General features: G+C 63.0%; 3 protein-coding genes across 4 annotated transcripts in view; 1 reads left to right on the top strand and 2 right to left on the bottom strand.

Moving 5' to 3' along the window:
* Positions 1-355: 355 nt before the first annotated feature.
* BLTP2 (bridge-like lipid transfer protein family member 2) lies at positions 356-13,969 on the bottom strand. The gene is made up of 39 exons (XM_083806683.1): positions 13,775-13,969; positions 12,631-12,760; positions 12,316-12,362; positions 11,946-12,108; positions 11,747-11,865; positions 11,318-11,378; positions 11,039-11,219; positions 10,799-10,922; positions 10,314-10,438; positions 10,160-10,227; positions 9,916-10,064; positions 9,596-9,714; positions 9,190-9,353; positions 8,794-9,058; positions 8,460-8,665; positions 7,242-8,337; positions 6,806-6,997; positions 6,517-6,719; positions 6,319-6,437; positions 6,025-6,245; positions 5,703-5,893; positions 5,518-5,617; positions 5,241-5,443; positions 4,788-5,082; positions 4,492-4,649; positions 4,172-4,378; positions 3,984-4,083; positions 3,617-3,799; positions 3,198-3,319; positions 2,963-3,118; positions 2,758-2,879; positions 2,491-2,671; positions 2,330-2,416; positions 2,127-2,237; positions 1,911-2,046; positions 1,542-1,666; positions 1,234-1,335; positions 1,012-1,146; positions 356-927 (listed from the first exon to the last, which is right to left on the bottom strand). The coding sequence occupies exons 1-39, from the start codon at positions 13,876-13,878 to the stop codon at positions 745-747; spliced, it is 6,753 nt and encodes a 2,250-aa protein (XP_083662809.1). The 5' UTR covers positions 13,879-13,969; the 3' UTR covers positions 356-744.
* Positions 13,970-15,463: 1,494 nt separating this feature from the next.
* On the bottom strand, positions 15,464-17,332 carry SDF2 (stromal cell derived factor 2). Its single transcript, XM_083806749.1, is given in 5 exon segments — positions 15,464-15,989; positions 16,673-16,869; positions 16,980-17,226; positions 17,229-17,288; positions 17,291-17,332. Coding segments are annotated over 5 exon segments (819 nt in total). The 5' UTR covers positions 17,318-17,332; the 3' UTR covers positions 15,464-15,701.
* SUPT6H (SPT6 homolog, histone chaperone and transcription elongation factor) overlaps positions 17,228-26,860 on the top strand; it is a 28,725-nt gene continuing 19,092 nt past the window's right edge. Inside the window, exons 1-8 of one of the 2 annotated variants that reach the window (XM_083806685.1) lie at positions 17,277-17,364; positions 21,526-21,672; positions 22,676-22,809; positions 23,288-23,446; positions 23,632-23,702; positions 24,089-24,284; positions 24,987-25,071; positions 25,459-25,732. In XM_083806685.1, coding sequence (XP_083662811.1) covers positions 22,701-22,809; positions 23,288-23,446; positions 23,632-23,702; positions 24,089-24,284; positions 24,987-25,071; positions 25,459-25,732 — 894 coding nt within the window. In that variant the 5' untranslated portion in view covers positions 17,277-17,364; positions 21,526-21,672; positions 22,676-22,700. Of the gene's footprint in view, positions 17,365-21,525; positions 21,673-22,675; positions 22,810-23,287; positions 23,447-23,631; positions 23,703-24,088; positions 24,285-24,986; positions 25,072-25,458; positions 25,733-26,860 lie in introns of both variants that reach the window. The other variant, XM_083806684.1, reaches the window with a different exon arrangement.

Genomic DNA, 26,860 nt, shown 5'->3' with positions numbered 1-26,860 from the left:
TGCATTGGGGACCCCCCTTCTCCCCCACATCCCCCCCCTTCTCCCCAGTACCCCCCCTCCACCCCCCCATTTCACAGCAGCCCCCCAGCCCCGCGGCTGCCCCCAGCTTCAGGGGACAAGGGGGTAACGGCATCCCAGGGTCCCTGACCCCCAGGCCCCCGAGGAGCTCCCGGAGGAGATGGATGAGTGCAAGGGCTGAGGGGGGGAGCACTGCCAGGGACCCCCAAAGTGGGGGAACCCGGCCAGGGGGTGAAGCCACAAAGTCAGGGTGCTGTGGTGCTGAGAACGGGGACGGCGCTGACGCCGGCGCCGCGCCACGAGGGGCGAGGCGAGCGACAACCCGGGGGAGCGAGGCTGTTCCAAATTAAAAACTCTTATTTAAACTCTCTCCCGTTCCCCTTTCTCCCAGCCTCGAGCGATCCCTGCTGCTTCACCGGGCCCAGGGGCCGGGCCCAGCACCCGCACAGCAGGGAGAGGGGGGGCTCGTGGGAACCCCTGGCAGGGGGGGGGCTTTGTGCACCCCACAAAGCGACCCCAGAGCACGCTGCACCCCGCAGCCCCCCACTGCTGCACCCCTGCCCCGCAGCGAGGGGGCTGCCGAGGGCCCGGGCGCAGCCACCCCCAGCTCGGGCAGCGCCGTGCCGAGCAGCACAGCCCCCCCCTCCCCGCCATAGGGCTGCCCCTCCACTGTGGGGAGCACAGGGGGGGGGCCCAGTCCCTTCCCGGCCTGCCGGGTGCTGCCCTTTATTTGCGCCTGCCGAAGATGGACTTCTTGCTGGGGTTCTTCTCGCCCACGCTCAGCCCGATGAGCAGGCGCGCCTTCTCGTCCTCCTCCTGCTGCTGGATGGGCCCCTCCGATTTGTTCTCCAGCTTCCCCCGGGCCTCCGCGCCCGCTGCCGGCTTCAGGCGCAGCTTCTCTTTGATCACCTGCCCCGGGAAAGGAGGGTCAGGATGATCCTGAGCAGGATATGGGGAAGGGGGGGAGGCTGAGACAGCGCTGTCCCCATCTACCTGCGCCACCAAGGCTTTGCGGCTGTCCCTCTTCACCGCCATGGCGAAGTCCAGCCACGTCCAGGTGTTGTTGTGGTACTCCAGGCAGGGCAGCACCAGGTTCAGGTCGCCCCAATCGACGCTGTTCTTCTCGCCCTGGGCAGGGGATGGAGCAGAGGGGGTCAGGCGGGGTGGGATGAGGCTCCGGGACACCCCCAGCACACCCCGTCCCCGTCCCCTCACCTTGTAGCTGACGCAGAGCGGCACCTGCGGGATCTTGATGTAGATGAAGGAGTTGTTCATGGCCGCGCGCTCCTTCATCTTGTCGATGTCGTCCACGGGGTGCTGGGGACAGAGCCGGGAGCAGAAGGTGAGGAGAGGGGACGGAGCCAGGAAGCAGCGGGGAAGGGGCAGGCGGGCACCAGGCCATGGCATTGCTTCACCAGGGAAAAAGAGGGACAGGAAAGCAGGGCGAGGACAGGGCCGCCCAGCCCAGGAGCTGAGGGAAGACGGGGTTGTCCCAAAGTCCCCCTCAGGGCCGCAGCAGGTACCTCGGGTGCTTTTCGGAACGATCTTCTGACCCCTGACGTCCGATTCAGTCCCTGAGCGACTCCCTTGCCCGGCCCCAGCGCGTCATCGGCCACGATCAGCTGCCGCGGCTTCACCACGGGTATCCCTGCGACAGAGTGGCCGGTGTCCTGGGGAGCAGCCACGACCCCAATCCCCCCCCAGCTTTATTTCCCTCCCCAGCAATTCCCTGCCCACGGGGGAGACCGCCAGTCTCTGTTCCTCAACACGAGGCCCACCAGCAGCTGCCCCCAAACTTGTCCTGGACACGCAGCCAGAGCTGCTCAGTTGTCACTGGGGTGGCCAGGGAGGAGGGTGACCACGCACAGCCACCAGCCTCCCGCCCCACTCACCCGTTGTCACCAGCTTGGACTTGTCTTCCTCATCCCCCACCTCCTCCTCCTCCACGTTGCGGCCGGGGAAGAAGAACCCCATCATCCTGTGGAAGAACTGGTGGGTGAGCTGGATGGTGAGCGGGACCACATTCACCTGGGGGGGAGAGAGAGAGACGTGTCGGGGCTGGGCAAACACATTTTGTGCCCTGCCACCTCCCAGCCCAGCCCTGGCACCTCGAAGTGCTCCTTGATGGAGATGCCCCCCACGGGCGGCCGGACCTTGCTGAAGATCCTCAGTGCCAGCTGCCGGCCAGACTGGCAGGAGCTCTGGGGACGCAGCACCACCTGCAGGGAAGCCAGCGGGTGGCTGGAGTGAGGGACAGCCACCCTGGCCGGGTCACCCAAGGGTCCCCGGGGTGCAGAGCTGCTCCCCTTGCCTTGTACACAGCGTTGGGCAGGAGGTTGTTCATCGTGACCCAGCCCAGCTCCAGCAGATGCTCGGCGGTGTCGTCGGACTTGTTGACCTGCACACACAGACCCGTCAGCCCCAGACATTTGGGCCCGGGGTGGCTGTGGGGGCCACGGGACAGCTCGGTACCTTGCTGTAGAGGAAGCGCTGCAGCTCCAGCTCGGCTATGCCCAGCTGCCCGTCCTCCTCCGTCAGGCGCCAGCGCGCCTGGGCGAAGTAGAACTCGGTCCGCCGGGCTACGCTCACGTCCTCCGGCTGCTTCCGCAGCTCCATCTTGTTGGCTCGCTGCAGCTGGAAGTCCTTGAAGCACCTGCAGCAAACAGGGGAGAGCTGGGACGTGGGAGCCCTGGAGGAAGGGGGGGAAACAATGCTACGGAAGGCAGAGAGGGCCCCTACCTGATCAGTATGTTCAGCTCCTCGCTCTCCAGCTGCAGGTCAGCCTTCTCCTGGCTCAGCTGCTGCTGCAGCCTGTGGTTGAGGTCGAGCAGGGTCTCGTTTTTGCTGTCGTCCTGCAGGGACTGAAGGACAGACAACCCTCAGCACCCTCCACCCTGAAGCGGGGACCCGAGGGAGCCAAGTCCTGCCTGGGACGCGGGCTCACCTTCACGTTGGAGTACATCTGCTTCTCCAGCTGCCGGATCTGGGCAACGTGCTGCCTCACGGCCTCCTGCAGGTGTAGGATACTGCTGCGCTGCTCCTCAGGGTTACTGGAGATTTCCAGCTGGAAACGCACCCGCTGCTTCTTCTCACTGTGCTCCTGGACACAAGGATAAGGGACGATAAGGAGTGCCCCGGGCACAAGCAAGCAGCACAGTGACTTGCAGCTTTGTGGGTACCTTGCGTTTGGGCTCCACGTGCAGCAGCAGGTTGTTAACTATGTCAAGGATCATGGCGTACTGGGCAGGGTTTGTGGAGATCTCCAGGTCGTGGTGGATAAGTGTGAACGTGTCCACAGCTCCTGCAGGGACACAAAAAGGACACGTGGGGCCTCTATATGGCCAGAGGTGGTACCTCTCGGGACACACCTGGGGGCCAGCCAGTAGTGGAGGGACAGGGAACGAGCAGAGGTGGTTACGCTGGCTCTAGCAGGCTCAGAGCATCCAGCCTCAGGTGGTGTCCCTGATCCCACAAGGCTGGGGACCCTGCATGCTCCCCTCTGATCTCAGCAGGGACAAGACGGACCGCCCCGGGACCTGGCAGGCACCTGTGGGTCAGCCCAGAGCTCTGCTGAGAGGCGCTGCCAGGATGTACCCACCCTCCTGCTTCTTCAGCAGATCCTCCTTCTCCTGGTTAGCGGGAGTCTCGGGGGGCTTTATCTGCGTGGCCAGCTCGGGGTCGATGTCGTGGCTGTAGCTGATATAGTACATGCGGCAGCTGCAGCGAGAGATGATCCTCTGCACCTGCTGGGTCTGCTGGGCTTCCGAGGGCTGGTTCCAGTCTGGGGACAGGCAGGGGGACCACAGCCTCAGCACCACTCCGGGGACCCCGCGACACGGGGCTCAGAGCAGCAGCCAGCTCCCAGAGCTGCACACGGACGTGCTGAGTGCTCCCAGCTCCACCAGCCTCGGGGTCACCCGCGAGCAGGGCTGGGGCAGCGTGGCGGCCGGCTCCTCGAGCAGTACCTGTCGTGGTGCTGACCATGCCCCCCACGGCCTGCCCGCTCTCCATCAGCTCCTGCACCGAGTCCAGGCTCCGCTGCCGATGTTCCTCGATGTTTTTCACCTAGGGATGCGAGGAGGCATCGGTGGTTACCCTCGCTCTCCCCGCCTTCCCTGCAGCTCACCCATCGTGTGCCACCCCAGCGGCTCACCTCCAGCCAGAGCTGCCCGTGCTCCCTCTCGGTGGGGCTGCTTTCCGTGGTGGCAAAGTACTGCATGCCGTCCAGCAAGCAGGTCCACGACGTCTTCTGCTTCAGCGTGTCCCCGTACCACGCAGGGTGGTGCTGGCACTGCAGCAGCTGGGCCTTCGCGGCGGACACAATCACACAGCCCTCTGTCTCCGCGCCTCGCAGCACCATCTGGGGGGAAAAAATAGACCCTGGGGGGTCAGGGGCAGGCACAGCACCTCTTCACCACGAGGCCATGGGGAGCAGAGAGCACGGGGGCCAGCAGGCTGGCCAGGGGCACGGACCTGGCAGTTGACCAGCTCAATGAGGCAGTTGCGGTTGTAGATGTCATCGGTCTGGCAAGCGGCGATGCCACACAGCTGCTCGCTAGCCCCTGATTCCTCCTCTGTGAAGACCACGAACTTGTCCGTCTCCTCAATGAGCTTCTGCAGCATGTAGGCTCCTGGGGAAGGAGAAAAGTCAGTGAAAAGCCGAAGGGGGCTGGCTAGGAGAGAATGGGGTGAAGGCAGGCACAGTTTTGGGCTAGCATGCACAGCCAGGCCACTGCTGGGTGCAGGTTTCCACTCCCTGACACACTCACCCCCCGAGGAGGCTCTCTCAGGACGGCCACTGGTGATGGGAGCAGTGACTCTGGCAGGGATGGACTGAGCAGAGAGCGGGCCCCGCTTCAGCTTCTTGGCTTGCAGCTGCGTGTCAATCTTCAGCCCCTTCAGGGCCTCGGTGGACAGGTTGCGCTTGAGCACAGCTGCTTTTTTGTAGCCGTCATAGAGGCCGAAGGCGATGTCCCGGTTTGTGGTGGTCCAGGACGCCCGCAGGTCCACCAGGTGCAGCTGGTGCGTGTGGAAACCATCGTCCCCATCCCGCAGGGGCTGCTCCTGGGCACAGAGGGGCAGAGCCTCAGCACAACAAAGCCGCCTCCAGCCCATTCTTCCCCGTTGTACCCAAAGATCAAGGTTCCCTTGTCGTGGGGGACGCCACCGGGGCAGCCCGGTCTGGGTTACCCCTGCTGTGCCCCGGGTGTTTCCTGCGGTACCTCCTCAGCCGTGCGGTTGCTGTGCCGCTGGTAGGTGAGGGAGGACAGGCTCAGCAGGTGGGTTTTCTTCACCAGGGTGTCGAGCCGGTGGTCAGCGTTCTCATCGCAAGTGGAGGCCATGAGGTGCACGGTGACCTGGCTCAGGTCGCTCACCATCTGCGTGATGCTCCACTCCGAGATGAGGCGGCGCATCACCGTGCCAGCTGGGGGACGGGGAGAGGAGTCAGCCGGGACCCTCCCCGGCCTGGCAGCGGGCGCCAGCGGGGCCCCAGCTCACCTTGTGGGATGAGCCGCTGCGTGCCGCGGGTGAAGATGTGCCCCTGGCAGCACTCCACCTGGATCCCCCGCTGCTGGGCAAAGGAGGCCCAGTAATGCACCTACGAAGGAGCAGACAGCAGGGGTTGAGAGATCAGCGCAGGGAGAGAGGGGAAATAACCCTGGGAAGCCACCCCCGGGACTTGCCTGCAGCCGGGGGAAGAGCGCAGTGTAGGACAGCTGCTTGTAATGCTGCCCCAGCTTCTTCTTACTGGGTTTCAGGTTGTTGAAGAGCTTCCCACGGCATATAGGGCGCGTCACGCTGGTCCATGTGGCCCAGAAGTTCTGCATCCAGCGGAGGGTGCTGCTGTAGAGCAGGATCCGGGGCTGGGAGTGCTCTGAGAATACACCCGTCATCAGCTGGCACCGCGGGGCAGGGACACGGCAGCACCCAACCCAGGGGCTGGATAAAGGATCACTAAAACCGGCCCCCTTGCCCCAGAGGGCTCCTCGGGGCACCGTCACCCACCCTCACTGGGCCGCGTCAGGTCCATCCGGATGGAGAGGTTGAGGTTCTCGGAGCGGAAGGCACGGTAGGAGTCGTACTGCTGTCCCACCGGCACCTCGGGCAGGAACTCGGGGGAGCGCAGCACCACGCCGTGGTGGTCGTGGGGGTTCCCGTGGCACAGCCACTGCAGGTCCAGCGTCATGCACAGGTCAGGGAGGTGCAGGAAGCAGCAGTCGTCATACCTGGGTGGGGAAAGAAGCCCCCGGTAACCCCCCAGCACCAGCAGCAGCCCCACGCTCCCAGCCCCACGCTCACTTGGAGGCTGTCCGGACGTTGATGTCGAGGTTGCCCTTGAAGACGAACTGCCCGGGCTTCCAGTGGAAGGAGAGGTGGCTCCACTCCCAGTGCATGTTCTCCGTGGTGTTGTAGGGGTCCTGCAAGCACAAGCACGAGGAGAGGCAGGTGTGAGCCAGCCCCACGCCACGCTCCGCTCCCTACCCATCCGTCTCCCACCTCGGTGGCCAGCTGGTGCAGGTTGGCCTGCTCGATGTCCATGTGCCAGTCCCCGTGGAAGAGAAGGCGGCTCTTGTCCCACCAGGGCAGTGGGGCGCTGGGGTCCTCCGAGGGCTTGGTGAGGAGATCCACGCACTGGCCGATGAGAGTCCAGGCCGGGTCCCAGCAGGGCCCCCACACGATGGTGTACTGGGAGATCTCAGCTGGGGACACGGGGCACGGCTCAGTCCTCTGCCCTGTCCCCACCCCGGCAGAGAGTCCCCTCACGCCCCCCCCCGCCAGCTCTTACAGTGGAAGTCGTGGTAGAACTTGAGGGGAGGCATGTTCCTCTCCACCGTCGCGTCCCCCCAGGGCAGCCCCAGCTTCAGGACCTGTCGGCGCCGGGAGCAGGCCTGGCCGCACTGCTCCGCCCCAATCAGCCGGCCCGAGAGCTGCCAGTTCCGGATCTCGAAGAGGTAGCGAGGGTAGTCGCGGATCCGCACTGCGGGGCAGAGCGAGGGCCGATGGAGGTGGCAGCAGACGGGCACTGCTCTGATCCCGACACCCTGGGCTGTCTCGGGAGCCACCACCCCGTTGCCTCTCTGCTCCGTTCCCGCTCCCTTGCGCCTCTGAAAATCGTCTCCCCCCGCTCGGCCACGCATCACGCGGTGCCAGTAGGTCCCTGCCTTGAAAGCCCACGCCACGCAGCCACCGCGTTGTCCTCTGAGGACACCGAGACCACTCACCAAAGAAGCTGCCCACGCTGCCCTTCATCATGCGGCACCACTGGGTGACCATCTCCAGCCCCTCGGGGGGGAAGGGGCTGACGCTGTCCATGTCCCTCATCTGCTCCACGACACGCTCCGTGCCGTGGAAGGACTCGTCAGCCATGGCCACCAGCTCCAGGTGGGCCAGGGTCCAGGTGAGGAGAGCCCTCCGCATGGGCGTGTTGGCATAGAGGCGCCGGGAGCGCTGGATGTAGATCTCGATGTTCTTCTTCTCCAGCGAGGCGTAGAGCTCCTCGATCTTGCGGGCAGGCAGCAGCTCCCCGTGCTGCTTGCGCAGCGCGGCCACCTTGGCGTCCAGCAGCTGCAGCCGCTTGGCGCTCTCCTTGCTCTCGTCCTTCATCAGCTCGTAGTTGTCTCGCAGCTTGACCTCGAAGACGTCATCCAGGAAGACCCAGGAGAAGTGCGTCACTTTGAGCAGGAGGTCGGGGGGCAGGGATGTGCCGGCGGGGCGCCCGCGCCGGTGCAAGCCCTTCAGCCACTTCTGCACGCCCACGGCGGCATCCAGCGTGCGGGAGAAGTCGTACTGGTAGGGGAACTCGATGCTGACGCTGGCGAAGGAGAAGGCCCAGCCGCGGTTGCGGAGGGTGCGCAGGGTGGGGAAGGCGCAACGGTGCAGGATGACCTCCTCCAGCTCCGGCAGCAGCTTCACCTCCACCTCCTTGAAGCTGAAGATGCTGTGGCCGTCGAAGCCGGCGGCCAGCTCGGGGCAGTAGCTGTGCAGGGCGCCGCCGTGCCAGCTCACCGAGGTCCGTTCAGCAGCCAGGCTGATGTAGTTGGCCTCAGAGACGAAGGCGGTGACCTTGGCAGAGCTCAGCTCCAGCGACAGGGACAGCAGTCTTTTGGGGGGAGCCCCGTCTGGCTGGGGGGGCCCTCCTGCCTCAGTAGGGGTGGCGGCACAGGGCGCCGGGCTCTCCGGGGACAGGGAGGGAGGCGTCCCGCGGCCGAGGGCGCCCCGCAAGGCTTCGTGGCACTGCAGGGTGGCCAGGGTGTGATGGTACAAGTGCATGTGGTCGGGAGGGCTCCACAGCACCGCCAGCCCCTCGCCGCACTGCACCTAGAGCGGAGAGCGAGCACCAGGTCACCGCCACGTCCTCCCCTCCGTCACCTCTCGGTGCCCTCCCGCCACCCCGTCCATCCCAGCACCGGCTAAAGCAGAGCCCCGAGGCCCACACCGACCTCCAGGGAGCGGATGCTGCTGTGGTAGGTAACGGAGAGCATGGAGAGGTTGGCCACGGGGTTGGGGATGGCGGGAGCTTTGCAGCACGGCTGCATCTTCTCCGTGATGCTCTTCACCAAGGCCAGCACCATGCCCTGGACGCTGACCGTGCAGCTCTCGGCGCTCCCCAGGACAGTCAGCGTGTCCAGCCGCAGCTCCAGGGCGCCTAGGGGGACAGTACCTCGGTGCTGGAGGCACAGAGAAGGCACCCCACAGCACGCCAGGCTCCCCTGGCCGTGGGGCTGTTCCAGGACAGCCATACGGGGCCAGCCCGGACACCACAACCGCACTTACCCACGACAGCTGAGAGCGTGAAAAGATTTACATCCTCCACCTTCAGATCCACCTTCCAGAGCAGTCCCCAGGGCTCGCTCGGGGCGGAGGGAGGCTGCTCGGCGAGCTCAGCTCCGCTGGGCCGCGGGCAGAAGAGGGGCAGGACCCTGGCCAGGCACTCGGTGCAGGCGTCCGACGACTCCACCTGCAGCCCCCGGATGGTGCAGTCCAGGAAAAGCGTGTCCGACTGGGCGCTGGACATGCCCAGAGGCTGGTTGTAGCTGCCCTGCAGGACGAACTGGCTGATTACTGTCAGGTTGCAGGACGTCCCCGTGCCACCACGCATCCCTGTGCTGCTTGCGCGGAGCTGCAGACGGGCAGCCCCCCCTGAGAGCAGCCCCTCAGCTCCCCACTCGCCTGTAGGTTGAAAGAGTCGAGGATGAGGGCTTCTCCCCACACGTGCATGTTGGGCGGGTGGGGGGCACGCTGGATGTGCGAGTCGTTGCCCACGCGCCAGCAGAGGTGGTCCACGGCCAGCACCGCCCGCTGGTGCACGCTCTGGGGGCGCAGGTGCTGGTAGTCTGCAGGCAGAGGGGAGGGGAAGGCAGGCAGGGCTCAGTGCTGCCTGCTCAGCTGCCCCCAAAAAGGGGCAGCTCGGACAAAAGCAGGCAGGGGCCCGCAGCACCTGGCTGGGCGCAGACACAGTAGGGCCTTCCCCGCTCCCATGCCACGGACCCAGGCTGCTGATCACCCCGATGCCTCTCTGAGAGAGCCACCAACCCCACGAGAAGAGCCCAGCAGGCACCCCGGGCCCAACCCCTACCTGCAGAGATGGAGTTGAAGCCCAAGGCGAAGGGCGGCGTGTCCCCCAGCTGCACTGACACGTTGACGTTGGACAGCGAGGCACACAGGATGATAGGCGCTATGATTTGGGGGTAGCTCCTGCGGGGGGACAAGCACGGACCGGCTCTTAGAGGGGCACTGCATCCCATAGAGCAGCACCAAGGGACACCTTCTGGAGGGTTTCCCAGCTACCACGACACCGGGGGCCGTGCACAGAAGGTGCTGCATGCCCGGGCACCCTGTCAGAGTGGCAGGCAAGAGGAAACGAGCTACAAAAGCAGTGGCTGGGGCTGAGTTTACCTTCCCTTGTGCTCCTGGCTGGGGACAGGCACCGCCCGGCACCTGCGTTCCTGCGCCAACAGGCCCAGCCAGCGCGAAAACTCTTGGTGGCGGTAGTGGATGATGCAGGTGTTGAGCAGCACAGCAGCCGAGAGGTCAATGGCTGTGACCTGGAGCAGGGAGAGCGCGGGGTGGCAGCAAGCTCGTGCCAGGAGCTGAACCAGACCCACCCCGGGGGACAGGAGCGCGCCCAGCGCCCACTCACCTGCACGCTGGTCTTCAGGGAGTTGAGGCACACGATGCGCTGGCGGCTCTGGGAGAGGAGAAGGCCGTCTGGGGAGGGAGAGGAGCAGAAGTGAGGGCTGGAGGAGGAAAAAGGCCAGCGGCCCTGTCCCGGGGGTGCCCTCCTGGCTACTTGCCCTCCAGCTGGAGGTCTACGCTCATTTGGTCCAGGTCTGAGGCGGGGGTGAAGTTGCGCAGCGGTATCTGCTCCTCTTCACGCCGGTAGAGAAACTGCAGCAGCTTCAGGCTCCAGGTGAGGTGCCTGGGGAAAGCAGGGTGTCGCTGCCAAAGAGGAGCTGCGCCCCCACGGCCGCCGCCTCCTCACCTCACACCCCAGCTGGCTAGCACCCCGGTACGGACAAAGCACAGGCCAGTACGTATCCGCAGCCCAGCCCACCTCCATCACCCCAGCAGCCGAGGATCCCAGCAGCCGTCCTGCTGGAAAAGCAGCTCGCCCGCCTTCCTTCTCCCCCAGGAGCACAGCCCCAGGCCACGCTCGGTGTTTCCCACAGGGGTGGGCTCTAGGATTTGCTCGCTGCCTTCTGGCAGCGCAGGGGACGAGCGGGGAACGGCGCAGCTGCCCCAGGGCTACCACGACCGCCTCTTCCGCCTGCCCCCTCACCTCTTCTGGCTGTTCATAGACAGCACCACGCTGGTGTTCTCCAGCTTCACCTCCACCCTCCTGGGGATGAGCTGCAGCGTGTCCCTGCTCAGCAGAGACGAGGAGTTCAGGGGCTCCTCCGGGCCTGCGGTGGGACACACGAGAGTCACGGGAAGGCTCCCGCCCCGCTCCCTGCAGCAGGAGGCAGCGGCAGCAGAGCCAAATCCCAAATCCAGCCCTCACCATGTCCCCATGCCTGACCTGGGCCGGGCTGTTCGCCCCCAGCCGTGACGCGGTGCAGCAGCGGGCTGCAGAAGAGCCCCTCGTGCAGCTCCGCCTGCAGGGTCCGGACGCTCAGCCTGACGCCCACCAGCCGCCGCTTGCTGCTGATCTCCAGCGAGAGAGAGAGCGCCAGGGCCAGCTCCGCCAGGCACGTGTCATCCTGCGGGGGGGGGGACAGGCAAGGAACGGGTCCCGGGGTGTCCCAGAGAGCCATGTCCCGGCCCAGAGCACCAAATTTCTCCCCTCCCCAGCACTCACCAGCTGGCCGCTCCGCAGCACCTTGCTGTTCACCTTCGTCAGGCTCACCTCGCAGTTCAGGCTGGGGAGAGCGGAGCGGGGCTGCGGGCCCTGTAGCCTCCACACCGAGCGCCTTCCCTCCCTTTCTGGTGGGACACGGAGACCCCGAGTCCCCCCCAAAAGCAGACCAAACCCCAACCCCATGCACAGCACAACAACCCATCTGGAAAACAAACGGCTCCGGCTTCCCATGAAGGAAAAAGGGACCGGGCCAGCCTCGGAGAAGGATGCTGGGTCACATCAGAGCTGGCTGTGATGTGCTGCTGAAGGGGACGGAGCAAGGCAGGGCAGAAGGAGCCTGGCTGGCTGGGGTTGGAGAAATGCTGCCCCCGGCCTGGCAGGGAAACGGGGCCATGCTGGAGGAGGGGAGCGGCGTGCGAGCGGCGTTACCTCTTCCCATCCCCAGCGAGGAGGAGCCGTGTCTTGCTGGCCTGGATGTGCCAGAGAGACTCCGACGTGGCCACGTGCAGAACCATGACGTTGACGGAATCCAGGTGGATGGAGAAGAGCTGGTGGGAGGGAAAGCGTTACGGTGAGGGCTGGGCAACGGCAGCAAAGCCCGCAAAACCCCCACAGAAGCAGAGCCTACCTGGCTAAGGAGCCGCAGCAGGGAGGGTTTAAGGGCCACATCTGCTCTGTTCTCACTGCCATCAGCCTCGCCAGGAGCCGCCGGGAAGGAGGGCTGGAAGCCAGGGCCCTTCTGCAGGTCCGTGCGGATTCGCACCTCCCCGAAGCACAGCTCGAAGTAGCGCCTGCAGAACGACAGCACGGGCAACCCTTACACGAGCCTGCGGAGCCCGCTGCCGGGGGGGGGCCGCTGTGAGACACCCCAAAGGATTTGCAGACCGTGGGGACTGCAAGGCCCCGCAGGAAGGCGGTGCAAAGGCGGTCAGCGGGGCCAGGGGTGAGCCAGACCCCCCCTCGGAGAGCAGCTAGGGAGCTGGGGCAGGGGTACGTACGGCAGCTCCCGGCTCAGTTTGCTGGAGATCCAGACGCTGTCGATTTCCTGCAGGGACACAGGGGCAGGCGAGAGAGGAAACTGAGGGACCCGTCCCGCAGTGTTCACCCCCAACCTCCCACCCTGCTCCCAGCGCCCGGCATCACACAGGGAGTCCCCCCAAAACTCCGACTTTGGCCGGGGGACAAGGGCTGAAGCCCCGGGTCCACATGCCAGCGGCTGGTTGCAGGGCCCGGCTGCCGGGCCGAAGGGGACCGCGGCCGTCCTGCCCTTGCCCTGCCCCCCCCCCAGTGACCCCCGCTCCAGGGGCACCCACCACCGTCTGCTGCTTCTGCTGGAACTTGAGGCTGATGTTCTGGGCCCAGAAGAAGCCGAAGGAGCCGATCTTCAGCTCCGCCTGCAGCTTCTGGCGGCACCAGGTGACGGCCAGGCGACACACCAGCCACCTGCGGGGACGCGCGAAGGGCCGGGGTCAACCTCTGCTCTTTGGGACCACCTGCACCAACCCCCCCCGAGGCCCTGAACCCCCACACCCAGCCCTGCGCTCCCCCAGCCCCCCTTGACCTGGCACCTGGCTCTGTGGGACCCCCCAGAAGCCACAAAGCCCCCCCTGCCTGCATGCACACCCCCCCCAGAGCACCCCCCACCCTTGATGTCTCCCTCCAAGCCCTGACACCCCCCACCCCGATCTACAGCCCCCTCTACACCCCAACCTACAGCCCCCCACACCACCGGTACCCTGACCTCTAGTCTCCCTATATCCCTGCCACCCCACACCCCATCCTATAGCCCCCCTACACCACCGACACCCCAACCTGTAGCCCCCCCATGTCCCTACCCCCCCACACCCCAACCTATAGCCCCCCATACCACAGACACCCCAGCCTATAGCCCCCCACGCCCCAGCCTGTAGCCCCCCCATGTTCCTGTCCCCCCATACCCCAACCTATACCCCCCTTACACCCCCACCCCCAGACCTATGAGCCCCCCCACATCCCCCTACCCCCTCCCACCCTCCCAAACCCTACACCCCCCTTACACCCCTCTAACAGCCCAAGACCCCCCCAGAACCAGACAGACCCCCCCCTCACACCCCTCAGGACCCCCTTCACCCCCCCAAGACCCCTCCCCACCCCCCCGAGGACCCCTCACACCCCTCAGGACCCCTCTCACTCTCCCAGGACCCCCCTCACCCCCCTCAGGACCCCCTCACACCCTCTCAGGACCCCTCCTCACCCCTCAAGACCCCCCTCATACCCCCAGGACCCCCTCACACCCCCCTCAGGACCCCCTTCACCCCCTCAGGACCCCCTTCACCCCCTCAGGACCCCCCTCAGGACCCCCCCCGCACCCCTCAGGACCCCCTCACACCCCCTCAGGACCCCCTCCCCCCCTCCCCTCGCCCCCCACCCCCCCTTTTCCCCCTCCCCGTCCCCCCCCTTCCCCCCCCCAGGCCTGACCGCGCCAGCAGCCCGGCGAGCAGCGCGACGAGGCCGAGGCCGAGCAGGGCGGCGGGGAGCGGGAGCGGCAGGGCCAGGGGCAGCCCCGGGCCCCCCGCGGCCATGGCGCTCCCCCCCCGCCACCCCCGGGGCCCCGCCGCCCTCCGAGCAGCGCCCGCGGAGCCGCCCTGCGGGGCCGACCGGCCTCGCGCCCGGAGTGACGGCCGGGAGGGGCGGGGCGGGGCGGGGCGGGGGGAGGAGAGGCGAGGCGAGGCGGCGGGGCCGAGCGGTGCGTTACCCGGAGTGAGCAGCGGCGGCGCAGCCCCCCCCACGGCCCCACGGCGCGGTGCGCGGCGCTGCCGGTACCCCCCCGGTTCCTCCCGGTTCCCCCCCTTTTCCCCGGTTCCTCCCGGTTCCCCCCCTTACCCCCGTGCCCCCCTGGTTCCCCCGGTTCCTCCCCGGTTCCTCCGGTTTCCCCCCGTTCCTCCCGGTTCCCCCCCTTCCCCCCTGGTTCCCCCGATCTCCCCCGGTTCCCCTCCTTTCTCCCCGGCTCCTCCCGATTCCCCCCCTTTCCTCCGGTTCTCCCCGGTACCCCCCGGTTCCCCCCTTTTCCCCCGGTGCCTCTCGGTTCTTCCCGGTTCCCCCCGGTTCCCTCCCCTTTTCCCCGGTTCCTCCCGATTCCCCTCCTTCCCCCCGTCCCCCCCTGGTTCCCCTGATCTCCCCCAGTTCACCCCCATTTCCCCCCGGTTCCTCCCCATTCCCCCCCCTTTCCTCCGGTTCTCCCCAGTACCCCCTGGTTCCTCCCGGTTCCCCCCGCTTCCCTCCCTTTCCTCCAGTTCCCCCGGCTCCCCTCGATACCCCCTGGTTCCCCCCGCTACCCCCCTTTTCCCCCAGTCCCCCCCCCCTTTTTTCCCCCGGTCCTCCCCTTTTTCCCCCGGTTCCTCCCAGTTCCTTCCAGTTCCCCCAGTCCTCCCCGCGCTCAGGAAGCAGCACGCCACGGGCACACAGCTCCTTTCTGGCCCTCGGCCCAGCAGCGGGGCACGGGGAGAGGAATCAGGGGGGCAGAGGAGGGAGCTCGGCTCCGGTGAGGCCGAGAAGTGGGGGTTATAGGGGCAGGGAGCATGGGATGGCCCTGGACGGATTTGGGGTGCTGGGGTACGGTTTGAGTTGGATTTAGGGTGCTGGGATCCAGTTTGAGTTGGATTTGGGGCACCAGAATCCGATTTGAATCTGGTTTGGGGCACCAGGAGCCGGTCTGAGTCAGATTTAGGGTGCCAGGATCCAGTTTGCATCCAATCTGGACTCCGGGAGCTGATCCGAGTTGGATTTACGGCACTGGGTTCTGTGTTGTGTTTGGGGCACTGGGATCTGATTTAAGTTGAATTTGGGGCTCTGTGATCTGATTTGAGCTGGATTTGGGTGTTTTTGATCTGCTTCAGGTTGGATGTGGGCCGCTGGGATCTGCTTCAAGTCAGATTCCAGACACGGAGCTCCGCTTCCCGGAGCTCCGCTTCATGTATGATGCGGACTTTGGGATCTGGACTTCGTGTTGGAACAACTTTGTGTCAAGTTCGTTCAGGACACAGGGATCTGTTTTGTGTTGGATTTGGGACGCTGGGATCAGTTTGGGGCTGGATTTGGGATCTGTTTCACGTTGGGTTCACGCTGCGGGGATCTGCTTTGTAGTGAATGCCAGACACTGAGCTCCGCTTTGCATTAAATTCAGAGTAACGGAATTTTTAACTGTGTTAAATTCAGAGTAACGGAATTTTTAACTGTGTTAAATTCAGAATAATGGAATTATTAACTCTGTGTTAAATCCAGAATAATGGAATTATTAACTCTGTGTTGCATTTGGGACGTTGGGCTCCACCTTTTGGTGCGTGCCAGACCCGGGCGGGGACCAGGGGGGCCGTCCCCTGGGCCGAAGGCGTCAGTTCTGCGTCCGTCACAGCTCGGCGTGGTACTGCTCCGCTTTGAAAACCTCGGCGGGCTGCACGAAGATGCCCTCCGTCACCTTCCAGTAGTTGTGCTGGCTGGAGGCGGCCATGCCGTGCACCTCCTTCTGCCCGTTGATGGGCCGCCCGTACTGCTCGCCCGTCACCGACAGGAAGACGTCGGTGGAGGCGTGCTGGAAGCGCACCTCGCTGTCCCGCGCCCAGTAGGTCCCGCTGCACACCACCGTCCAGTCGTCCAGGTAGTCGCCCTCGCCGTCCTCCCCGAAGGCGCTCACCTCCTGTGGCGGGCGGCGGCAAGGACCTGGTTACGCGGGGAGAGGACAAAGGCGGGGGGAAAGGGAGCTCGTTTTGGGGGGGGCTCGGGGCTTTGTGGCACGGTGGGGAGAGGAATATAGGGGTGCTGGAGGGGGAGCACCTGTGGGGATGGCTCTCCAGGGGTGTGAGGGCTTACGGAGCGTAAGTTTTGGGTGCTGGTTTGTTAGTGCCCTTGTTACCCAGAGCAAAAGCTCGGGAGCCCCAGGGCTCGCAGGGGACATGGCAAGGCTTGGGCGCCCCAGGGGATGCAGCTCGCTGTGGTGGGAACGGCCCTGCTGGGTGGGGGGCTGGTATGAAATGGGGGGCAGAGAATAAGGTTGGGGCTGGGAATGGGGCTGGGGGGATAACGGGGCGAGGGAAAAATGGGGCTGGGGGGACAAGGGGATAATAGGACAAGGGAAAAATGGGGCTGGGGGGACAAGGGGATAATGGGGCTAGTGAAAAATGGGACTGGGGGGACAAGGGGGCTTGGCAGGGGCTGGGGGACAATGTGGGGCTGGGGGACAATGTGGGGCTGGGAAGGATGGGGCAGCAACACCAGGGAGCCGGTGGGGACCCTATAGGGACCCGGTGGGGTCCGGGGCTGGTCCTAGGGAACGAGAGGGGCCCGGGCAGGGTTAAGGTCCACAAGGGCCGTGCCCGGTACCTGGTTCCCGGAGAGCGGGGAGGCGAAGTGGTGGCTGTGGAGGTTGCGGCCGGTGCCCAGGTGGGTGAGGCGGATGGCCTGCCCGCACCGCACCGGCCGGCCCCGCTCGCACACGGCCGCCGTGCGGCCCCGCACCCGCCAGTAGCTGTTGCCGTCGTCCGCCGCCGCCACGCCGGTCACCGACTGCTGCCCGCTGCCTGCGGAAGACAAAAACAAACGAATAAATGAATAAATAGATGAATAAATAAGTAAATAACGTCCCGCGGGGGAGGGAGGGGGGGCTCGCGGCCGGTACCGGGGCCATTACCGGAGCCGTAGCGCACGTCGTGCGAGTGCAGGCGCACGTTGTGCCGCACGTTGAGCAGCTTCACCACCGAGCCGCACGTAACGGGGCCCGGCCCGCCGCCGCCTCCTCCTCCCCCTCCGTTAACCGCCGCGCCCAGCGCCAGCACCAGCGCCACGACCGGGAGCGGGACCGACGCCGGGAGCAGGCCCCTATCCCCAGCCGCCGCCGCCACCTCCGGCCCCATCCCGCCGCCGACCGGAAGCGGAAGTGGCGCCGCTCCGCCCGCCCGGAGGTCGCAACTCGTCTGCTCCGCCCCCCGCCGCCGCCGCTGCCGCCGCCGCCGCCGCCGCGGCCTCCATTTTCCCTCAGCGCCCCGGGGGAGGCCGCGCCGGGCCCAGCGGTGCCGGTGGGTGCGAGGAGGGGCCGGGAGGGGCCCGGACGGCCCCGGGGGGGTTGCGGGGGGCGGGCGGCGGGGCTCGGCAGGGCCTAGGGGTCGGTTGGAGGCCTCTACCGGGGCCTCGGCCCGGGCTGGGCGGCCGCGGGGGGGGGTGAGGCCCGGTGGGTCTGTGAGGGAGGGGACGGGGAGGGCCCGGGGGGGGTGGGGAGGCCTCGGGGCCCTCGGGGATCGTGGGCCCGGTTGCGGGGTGAAGGCCGCGGCCGCGGGCTGGGCGCTGGTTTGGGGTGGGGGGCTCGGGGGGGGGGGGGGGGGGGGCGGCTCCGGTGGTTCCCCGGTGGTGCCCCCGGTGTGGGGGCAGGGGCTGGGCGGCCCCTTCGTGCTGCTCATTCCCACCCCTGGGTGAAGGCCGCAGGGTGTGGGTGTGGTCGGGGGGTGGCACCCCCCTGTGCGCCCCCCCCTCCGTCTCAGGCACCCCCCCCCAGCCCAGCTGCTGTGGGGTGGGGGCGGTGGGACCCTGCCCCACACACACACACACCCCTGGGGGTCCCCACCCGTGGGGACAGCCACCAGCAGGACAGCAAGGCCCTGTTCTTCCTCGGGGCTGCCATCCATCCCGGGGAGGGCACCCTGCTGCCGTCCCCTTCCCCGTCATCGCGACGTCGAAGCCCCCCCCCCCAGCTCCGCGGGGGTGAGTCCGGGTTTGTAAAACAGCTGCTGAGGCCCCCCCAAAAGAAATCCTGGGGGGGGCAGCAGCGTGGGCAGGCCCTGTTTGGAGTTCACGATGGATTAAAAAGCAGTATATGAAAGGTGGGAACGAACGGCTGGTGGTCGCAGTGGGGAGAGGTGGTTCGCAGCCACCTCTGTTCTGCTTCCGTCGGTGCTTGTTTTGTTTTTTTTTCTGGGTATGACGATACGGAGAAGGAAAGGAAGCGATGAATTTAGATGCCTAAGTGATTTAAGCTAGCTAAACCCGACCGGGGGAGGACGCAGAGAGCCTGGGTGCTGCTGAGCGCTCGTGTGGTGTGTGAGGGGCGGTGGCGGGGGGTGTAACAGAGGCCCCAACCGCTGCAGCGACTGACTCCGCGTCAACTTTCACTGCTCAGGGAGGAGCTGCTAGAGCCTCAGCACTAACTTCTTTTAAAACGCTGCTTTGACACCCCGTCGTGGTCCAAAATGGGTGGTTTGGAACCGTTTAAAAGCAGAGGACGGAGCAGAAAACATCGTTACGCTGCTGCGTAAACCGGTGGTGAGCCCGATGCGGAGGAGCGGGCTCCAGGCGAGCCCAGCCCGCGGTGCCTCACCCCGGGGGGGGGATGCGTGCCGCCGGCAGATCCCACCCGGGTTGCCTGAAGTCACGGGCAGGTCAGGGAAAGCAAGGAGGGCAGATCCATTTTCTGGTCCTCACAGGAAACTGCGACGCGGCAGGTCTGAAGTAACGAGGCGGAAGCGCTCACCCAGCGCTGTTAAGCTGTGGCGCTCGCCGCCACAGGATGTTCTGCGGCCCCGTAGCATCGGGGGAGGTGAGACCGGCGGGCGGCGTTAGGACTTGTGAATCAGGTACGGGACTGCCTGAGCTGCCGGGGCTCTCACCGACCTGCCTCTGTCCTGGTATTGCTGGGCTCTGGGCTGAACACCGCGGATCTGTTCCTCATTTTGCTCCCGAGCTCCGTTGCACGCCTCCCGGGGAGGAAGGAGGGATGTCTCCTTTAGGTCCCGACTTCAAAAGTTGGTAAAGCAGCTGTGAAACTGGTGCCGTGGTGGGGCGGGCGGGCGGGCCCAGCGGAGGTCAGCCCCGCAGGAGTCCCTGCCTGCCCCAAGGAGTGGCTCTCAGGAAGAGCGCACGGCTGAGGAGATGCCTGCAAGGGATCAAATACGGCATTTTTATTTAAAAAAAAAAAAAAGAAATTGGTTCCTTGTAAGAGCTTGGAGCGGTGACGTTACCTTTGCCCTTGGTTGGGGTTTTTCCTCACAAGCCGTTTGTCACAGTCTTACTCCTGTGGACGTACTCTCACCGTGCTAACGTTCATTTCATGAGCGTTTCATTGACAAAACGAGTAGATTGGGCTTCCTTAGGCTCTACGTTTTAATCGAGTCAAGTTTCCTGGCCTTCGTGTTGTCACAGAGCTTTATGAACCTTCTCCAATTTAGCCGTTTTCTCTTTGAAACGAGAGCTGGACAGGACTGTTCGGTGACGGCTTTGGCAGAGGTGCTTCCATGGACCTGCGTGATCCCCAGGGAGCTGTGAGCTGAACCGTGAAGTGGCAGAGGCTAAAACAATCTCTGTCCAAAAAAAAACACCAACAACACAACAGAATTAGCGTGGTCACGTAGCTGCTGCCGTGAAGGACAGGGAGCAGTCGGGGTTTTTGCTTCCCCCCAGCACCCCTGCTGTTGCAAAGTGTGCTGCCGCCCCGGCCTGAGCCTCGGGTGGGGAGTTTCTCCTGCTTTCTGCGTTGCCACTGATATTCTGGGACTGCTCCGAGGGACGGGGTCCAGCAGGATCTGCTGAACGTGTCTCCCGGCGAGACGCTAGAGCGGGAGGTGCCTCTGGTTTCCCTCGTCCCGCAGCCGCGTGTGAGGCTCCTGTGGGGTGCCCCCGCGGCCCTGTCCCCGCCCCGCAGGCGCGCTCCGTGCCACGGCTCCCGATGCTCCGCAGCTGCTCGTGGCGTGTTTGGATTCCCAGACTTAACGAGTTTGGATTCCCAGCCGTAATGAGTTACCTTTGGCTGCCCGGGATACGCCGAGAGCCAGCGCTGCGACCTCGCCGTGCCGAGCCGCCAGCGGATATCTGGGTGTGCGGCCGAGGCCTGGCAGGTACGCGAGCACCTGGCTTCCAGCGCGCCCTGCGCCGTCGTCGTCCCCTCGCCGAAGCGGGGAGGTGCCCGCAGCCGCTCGGCACCCGTGGCGCCCGGCCCGATGTGAGCAGGGACCTACGCTCCGCATGCTGACAGCAGGGAGAGCTGTCTGCTCGGTGTCGCTCCGCTTAAAAGGAGCTCGTGGACTCTGGAAGGTTGCCACCGTGCCCTTGAGCTGAGCAAAGTGCACGCACCCCCGGCGTGGAGCGGAGCTCGGCTAACCGCACGGCCCCGAGCTGCTCTGGCGTGGAGGCAGCGCTCGAGGCACTGGGCTCGGCATGGAGGCGCCTCCACGTCCCCCCCTGCTGCCCCCACCGTGCCGCCCGCGCCCTTGGCGGTGTCATTTCAGACAAATGCCTCTGCCAAGGGGGAAGGGGGGTGAGGCGCCGTCGGTACGTATCTGCCTGGACGTCTCCGTGGTAAAAGCCACCTTTAATTCCACCCGCCGTGCCAAGTGACCCCGTCCTGGGGGGCGTTTCGCCGGAGCCCCGAAGCACCCAGCGCTTGTGGGTGGCTGGCTTCAAGGAACCTGCTCGGCTGGCTCCTTAAACGAGGTGGGCTTCCCGAGCCGTTGCCACTCCTCGTGCCCGGACCGATTTCGCTTGACGCGAGCTGAAATCGCCAGGAAACGGCAGAAGGAGTGGTAAGGAGGAAAGGTGGAGCTGCGAGGGAAACGCCTCGCCGGCAGAGAGCACGCGGCGCTGTGGTGGGGGGGTTTTTTGTCCTGCTGGACGCTTTGGGTGGCCGTCGCGGGCAGAAGGAAGCTTGTTAGGCTGGGAAATGCTGTGGAAGTCGCTCGCTCCGCAGCTACGCGCGTAATACACCCCGGTGGAGAGAGGAGAACGGGTGAGAAAGCGTGGGACCGACACGATGCTCGGGCGGAGGCTGGCGAACAAAGCAGCTCCTGTCCTCTGCGGGCCTTTGCTTCAAAATGCGGGGAGACACATTTAACCGGCGCCTGCCTCGCCCTCTGATGCCTCGTTTCGGAGAGGGATACGTTTGAGGACGGGGATCGGCCCGTACCCGCGGCAGGATAGCGACGTGCTGTCTGGGAGCGGGGCGGCAGCCTTGGCCCGCCGCGATTTGTCCCCGTCTGGAGCGTGGTGAGGAGGTGCTGGCCGCAGCCCCGGCGTCCCCGGCCGAGGAGTATGAGCTGCTACCTGCTCCTGTCTGAACGCTCACAGAGGTTTTCCCTTGTCTTTCTCGTGGGTTTCCTTTAATGAGGCAGGGCCAACGTATTCCTTTGCAGCTATTAATATTTTAAGACAAAATATTCCCCAAGATCTGCCTTTTTCCACTCTTTTTTTTTTTTAAGTGAGAAGCGAGTCCCTGTTTTTCTCCAAGTTGCCGTGTTTGTGCTCCGGCTGCGGGCAGAACAAGAAGCCCTGCACGCGAGAAGTGGCACGGCAAAGCCTCGGTCAGGTGGGGAGATGGTTATTGCAGCATTTGGAGGCACGGTCAGGTATCGCTCCCCGTCATGTAGGGTTTTTTTTTTTTGTCGTGTTGCATCAGAAGTAATTTACCGCGAAGGTTTTGGCTTTAGATCTGATACCTCGGAGCTTTGCTTTGTACCAAAGGCTGCTGCTTCTTCCTGGGCTGCCTTTGTTACCCTCACAGCCGTGTGGGGAATCGGTTAGGTTTTTCTTATAGCCGACTTCGGAAACTTCTGTTGTTTTGGCCTGTTTAAAAAGGAACGAAAAAAAAAAAAAAACCTTTGAAAATCAGAGCAGACTTACAACCGCAGGAAGTGACAGGCTCGAGGAGACAGAGCTGAAGCCGTGTTAGGATGGGCAAACACTTTCCTTCGTGCCAGCCCTGGTTTATACTGCTTCCAGAAACCCCACTGGGGGAGAACATCAAACAAAAGGTTCTGGGTATGGAAATGACCCCATTGCTGCAGAATCTCGTTCCCTCCTGGTCTCTGCCCCTCGGCACCCGACGTGGGGTGTCCTGGGCCAGCCGTGGCTCCATCCGCACGGTGCTGAGCTGGGCAGCACCCTCCAGGGTGCCGTTTGCTCGGCGGGGCTCCCTGGCTCTCGGCGGAGCCTCGCTCAGCACTCAGCCAAGGCCACTTTGGGGATCACCCCGGCTTCATTAAGCGAGCGAGGATTAATCACGTTAAGGTCCTAATTGGTCGGACGGTGCGCCTGACCCGGCGCTGCGTCAGGGGCGGCGGAGGGTCGCTCTCCTGGCCGTGAGGGGATGGACGGGGTGAAGGGCTGTGGCTACGTGCGCTGGTCCAGAGCCCGGCTGTGCGGCGAGCGCGGCTGCGACGGTCGTGTCCTGCTCGCTGAGACGCAGCCTGACAGGAGCCGACAGCGCGGGGCTGCTGGCTTCGCTTGGCTGATCTCTGGTGACAGGGGCGTTCAGGCACGGGGGGGTGCTCTGGGCAATTCAGGACCTGGAGAGATGATTTGAAACGCTTTTGCCTTAGCTGACGTGATGGATGCGTCCTCTCTCCCCAGCTCCTGCGCGTGAGACGCCGCAGCCATGTCTGACTTCGTAGAAAGCGAGGCAGAGGAGTCGGAGGAGGAGTACAACCAGGACGGGGAGGTCGTTCCCAGAGTAACCAAGAAATTTGTAGAGGAAGATGAGGACGGTGAGTCTTCCCGTCTGCGCCGAGGAGGCTGAATTGTCTGCGTGCCTCGCAGCTCTGTTTTTACGTCTCCTCACTCTGTGGATGCAGCAGTAACCGTGCAGCAATAGCGTGGCCATCTGTAGGCGATGTTCTCAGCTGTTTAAGCGCTTCCCTTCCTCAAAGCGCTAAGATGGCTTTTGTATTTGGCAGTAGGAAGTACATTTCTTCGCCCCCGTGGGATGCACAGTTTGATAGTAAACAGTAAAAGCACAGGAATTCTCCCGGTGTGACCGCTCCGCCTGTTCCCTCTGCAGAGAGGGCGTGCAAGGAGAAATGGGGCTCCGGCGTGAGCACCTGGCCGGGTTCTGTGTCAGTAAAAGCGTTCAGTAAAGGCTCCCTGCGCAGATAGTGCGAAGGAAAATGTTTGTACAGAGCCGAGCCAAGAGCCTTGGAGATAAACCTTAGACACTTACGCGGTGGTTATTGTCCTCCACCCTAGATGAGGAAGAGGAGGAGGAAAATCTGGATGATCAAGATGAGCAAGGGAACCTGAAAGGATTCATTAACGATGATGACGATGAGGAGGAGGAAGAGGAGGAAGAAGCCAGTGACTCTGGTGACTCTGAAGACGACGTTGGCCACAAAAAGAGAAAGCGCAGTAAGTGGTGGGATGGTTGTTAGCGGGCCGCGGTGTTAACTCTCGCACTGCCCTGCTGGAGAGCAGAGCTCTCCCTCTGCCCTCGCTGTCTGCGTGGCCTGGGTGAGCTGTACCCTTCGTACTGCCTTGTCCGTTCCCACGTCAGTGAAGGGAGGCTGTAATTCGCCTCTGCTTTCTTCTGTTAGCTTTTGATGACCGCCTGGAGGATGACGATTTCGACCTCATCGAAGAGAACCTGGGTGTTAAAGTCAAACGGGTGAGTTGTTTCCACGCTGCTGCTAACTCTCCTTGCCTCTCTCCTTGCCAAGGCGCTTGTTGCGCTCTCTCCTTGCCAAGGCAACTGGGCACTGGCTCCGAGGGTTTGCCAAACGCTTTGTGCTTGTTTGTAACGTCTGCTGTGCTCCTCCCCTCCCACCTCTGCGACGCAGGTTTGGAAGAGCCCACCTTCCAGTGACTTTTTCCTGTGCGGAAAAGTTACCTGCAGCACGGCTCCTTTGGAGCCAGGGAAGCCTGTGCTGGGCTCCGTCCTGCTCCCCCTCCAGAGGGAGCAGAGGAAGCGCAGTTCTGGCCGGGCAGAGATGACGCGGAGCGTGAGCGTCCGTGCCAGGAGGTATACGCGCTAACAAGACTTCTTGCTTGCAGCAAAAATTCAGGCGCGTGCGGAAAATGTCCGATGATGAGGATGATGAAGAGGAGGACTACGGGAAGGAAGAGCATGAGAAGGAAGCCATTGCTGAAGAAATCTTTCAGGATGGCGAAGGCGAGGAGGGAGGGGAAGCTGTTGAAGCTCCCGTTGCTCCACCAGAAGAAGAGGAGGAGGAGGAGGAAGATGAATCTGGTGAGTATGGATGGCCAATTGCATCTGAAGTTTGTTGTAGGGCTAAAGCGCAGGAACCAAGATAAGACTTCCACTGAGCTACAGTTAACCAAAAGCTGGAGCCCTGTTGTGGTCAAGCCCTTGTTGGTCTGATTAGTGCTATCTTTAGAATTAAACGTTTCTGGGTAGCAGATTTAGTTTGTCTGTTAAACTGCTTTGTCCAGAAGCATGTTGCATACGCTGAGGTGTTGAATGTCTGCTCTAAGCTCCCTTCGACATGAAAACGCTTCAAACAAAGAAAGTGGCGGCACGGTTTAGCACTTAGTAGCACTGTGCATGCCTGCCCTACTTGTGCTCTTGGGTATTAGTCTGGCACCAGCGGTGGTGATGGGCTAAAAGAGTTGCAGAAATTCTTTCTGTCTAGGGTCCAAAGCAGGAAGGCTTTTTCTTCTGAGTGCATTTTCTGTGCGCTGAGCTGCAGATAGCTACCAGACGGCTTTTCCTGGGTTTAAAACTTTGTTCTAGCTTGTAATTGTGGTTCAGGCTCCTGGAATTTCTGAGGCTGGTGAAGGAGATGCTGTGGGTAGCTGTGCAGGCTGGCAGCAGGCAGCAGCCTAAGCCTGTGGCGGAGGCGCACAGCTGCACTGGCTGAGCTGAGCTTTGCCAGAGGTACTGGCTGAGCGTGTGTGCGCGCTGACTGCTAAAATGGTTCTCCGTGTCCAGACATCGATGACTTCATCGTGGATGACGACGGACAACCTCTGAAGAAGCCCAAATGGCGAAAGAAGCTCCCTGGATACACTGATGCGTAAGTATTGATTGGAAATTGGCCCGGAGCCTTAAAAACAGTGCTCAAGTGCTCAGATTACTTGACTCTTGCAACTGCAATGTGATTCAGCTTGTGGTTGGATACTGCTGGTCTCCTTCCCCAAAGGAATGTGGTGAATTTAAACACGGGGCTTTGGGGCAGACATTGAAGAAGTCACAGACTTCTTCCTTTCTTCCCTAGATTTTTTTATGGGAATGCCAAAACCAGTCCCTTAAGAGAAGTATTTGCATGTACAGCTCAAGTATCTGTGTACCTATCCACAGTTTTTTAGCTTAGATGCAAAACCAAAGGTTAAACTTAGGTGCTGTGGCCAGAACGCTGTTTTTAACTGCATCGTGGGGCTGAAGGATAGTTTTTGCCTTCCAGTGCCTTGCAGGAAGCCCAGGAAATCTTCGGTGTGGACTTCGACTATGATGAGTTTGAGAAGTACAACGAGTACGATGAAGAGATGGAGGAGGAATATGAATACGAGGATGAAGAGGCTGAAGGGGAGACCCGTGTCCGACCCAAAAAGACTGCCAAGAAGCGCGTCAGTCGCCGTAGCATCTTTGAGATGTACGAGCCCAGTGAGCTGGAGAGCAGTCACCTAACAGACCAGGACAACGAGATACGCATGACAGACATGCCTGAGAGGTTCCAGGTGAGGGAAGAGGGGACGGGTGTACAAACAGAAAGCGTTTCAGTGCCCACTGAGGACAGCAGGCCTGGGACCTGCAGGCCAGCTTTCTCACCCGGCTGCTGCCTGGATTTTGGTATCTCCTTTCCCTTTTTGTCTATCCCACCGTAAATGTGCGGGCTGAAGCTCCACATTCCAACATAACAGTGAAACTGAGTTGTTCTGCCTGTGTAAACCCGGAGGGGGTTTAGCACCGGTCATAGTTTCGCTCTGGCCACTGGGTGCCAGTGTTGCTCTCCTGGGTGCGGTGCAGGGCGTGTGCTCTGCTGAGATGCCCTTTCTGTTTGGTGCTGTTAGTAACCCCGTGAGCTGTGCCTCTGTAACAAGAGTGATGCTGCAGTGCCAGAGGCTTGCTGGGGCTTTCCACCCTATAGCTGTGCCAGCCGACACAACTGTTCCTTGCAAGGCGTTTCTGTAATCCACTTTAAATAATCTGAGAGGCTGCGATTTATACTGCTGTCCGTGTGGCGTCCCATTTGTGCTGCTAGGAATCATTCTGTTATCTCATATTTTTCACTTAATTTTGCCTCTTATTCAGGTTTTCCCTGGACAGTCAGTGTCCTTTGATCTCCCTTTAGTGTATGTTAATACAGTTCTGTGCAGAAGCTTGTTACCTGCTTTTGTGAAATGTGATGTCTGAAGCTGCCAATTTTTCAAAGGACCCTTTTTTTCTGTGCCAGCCTGTACAGCATGAGGGCGTGCTGTGTGTAATGTCTTCTGGCCATAAGTGGCTCGTTCAGATGTCTTCTCGTAGTCACAGATATCGGTGATGGTTAGAGCAGGCTCCGCCTGAAAGAGAAGTGGCTGGCCTAAATGCCCAGAGAGGGTTTGGAGCTGTTTTATGTTCTGTTCCGTGGCTGCAGCAAGAAAAGTGATAACAAGGTTGGAGCAGGGGCAGACGGGCAGGAACAGAGGATGTAACTTCAAGGGACTTGGGAGTCCTGTAGGAAGCACAGATACCCTGAATCCTTTGTCACAGAAGGCTACGCACCTTTGCAGGCTTTTCCACACGTCTTTGACAGACCTGTTGGCTTTTTTACCTACTGGAAAGCTGATGCAGATTTGCTGTGTGCTCAGATGAAGGTGTTGAAG

This window comes from Anser anser (assembly GCF_964211835.1).
Source record: "Anser anser genome assembly, chromosome: 20".
Taxonomy (NCBI): Eukaryota; Metazoa; Chordata; class Aves; order Anseriformes; family Anatidae; genus Anser; species Anser anser.
This window is presented reverse-complemented; position numbering and strand designations above follow the sequence as displayed.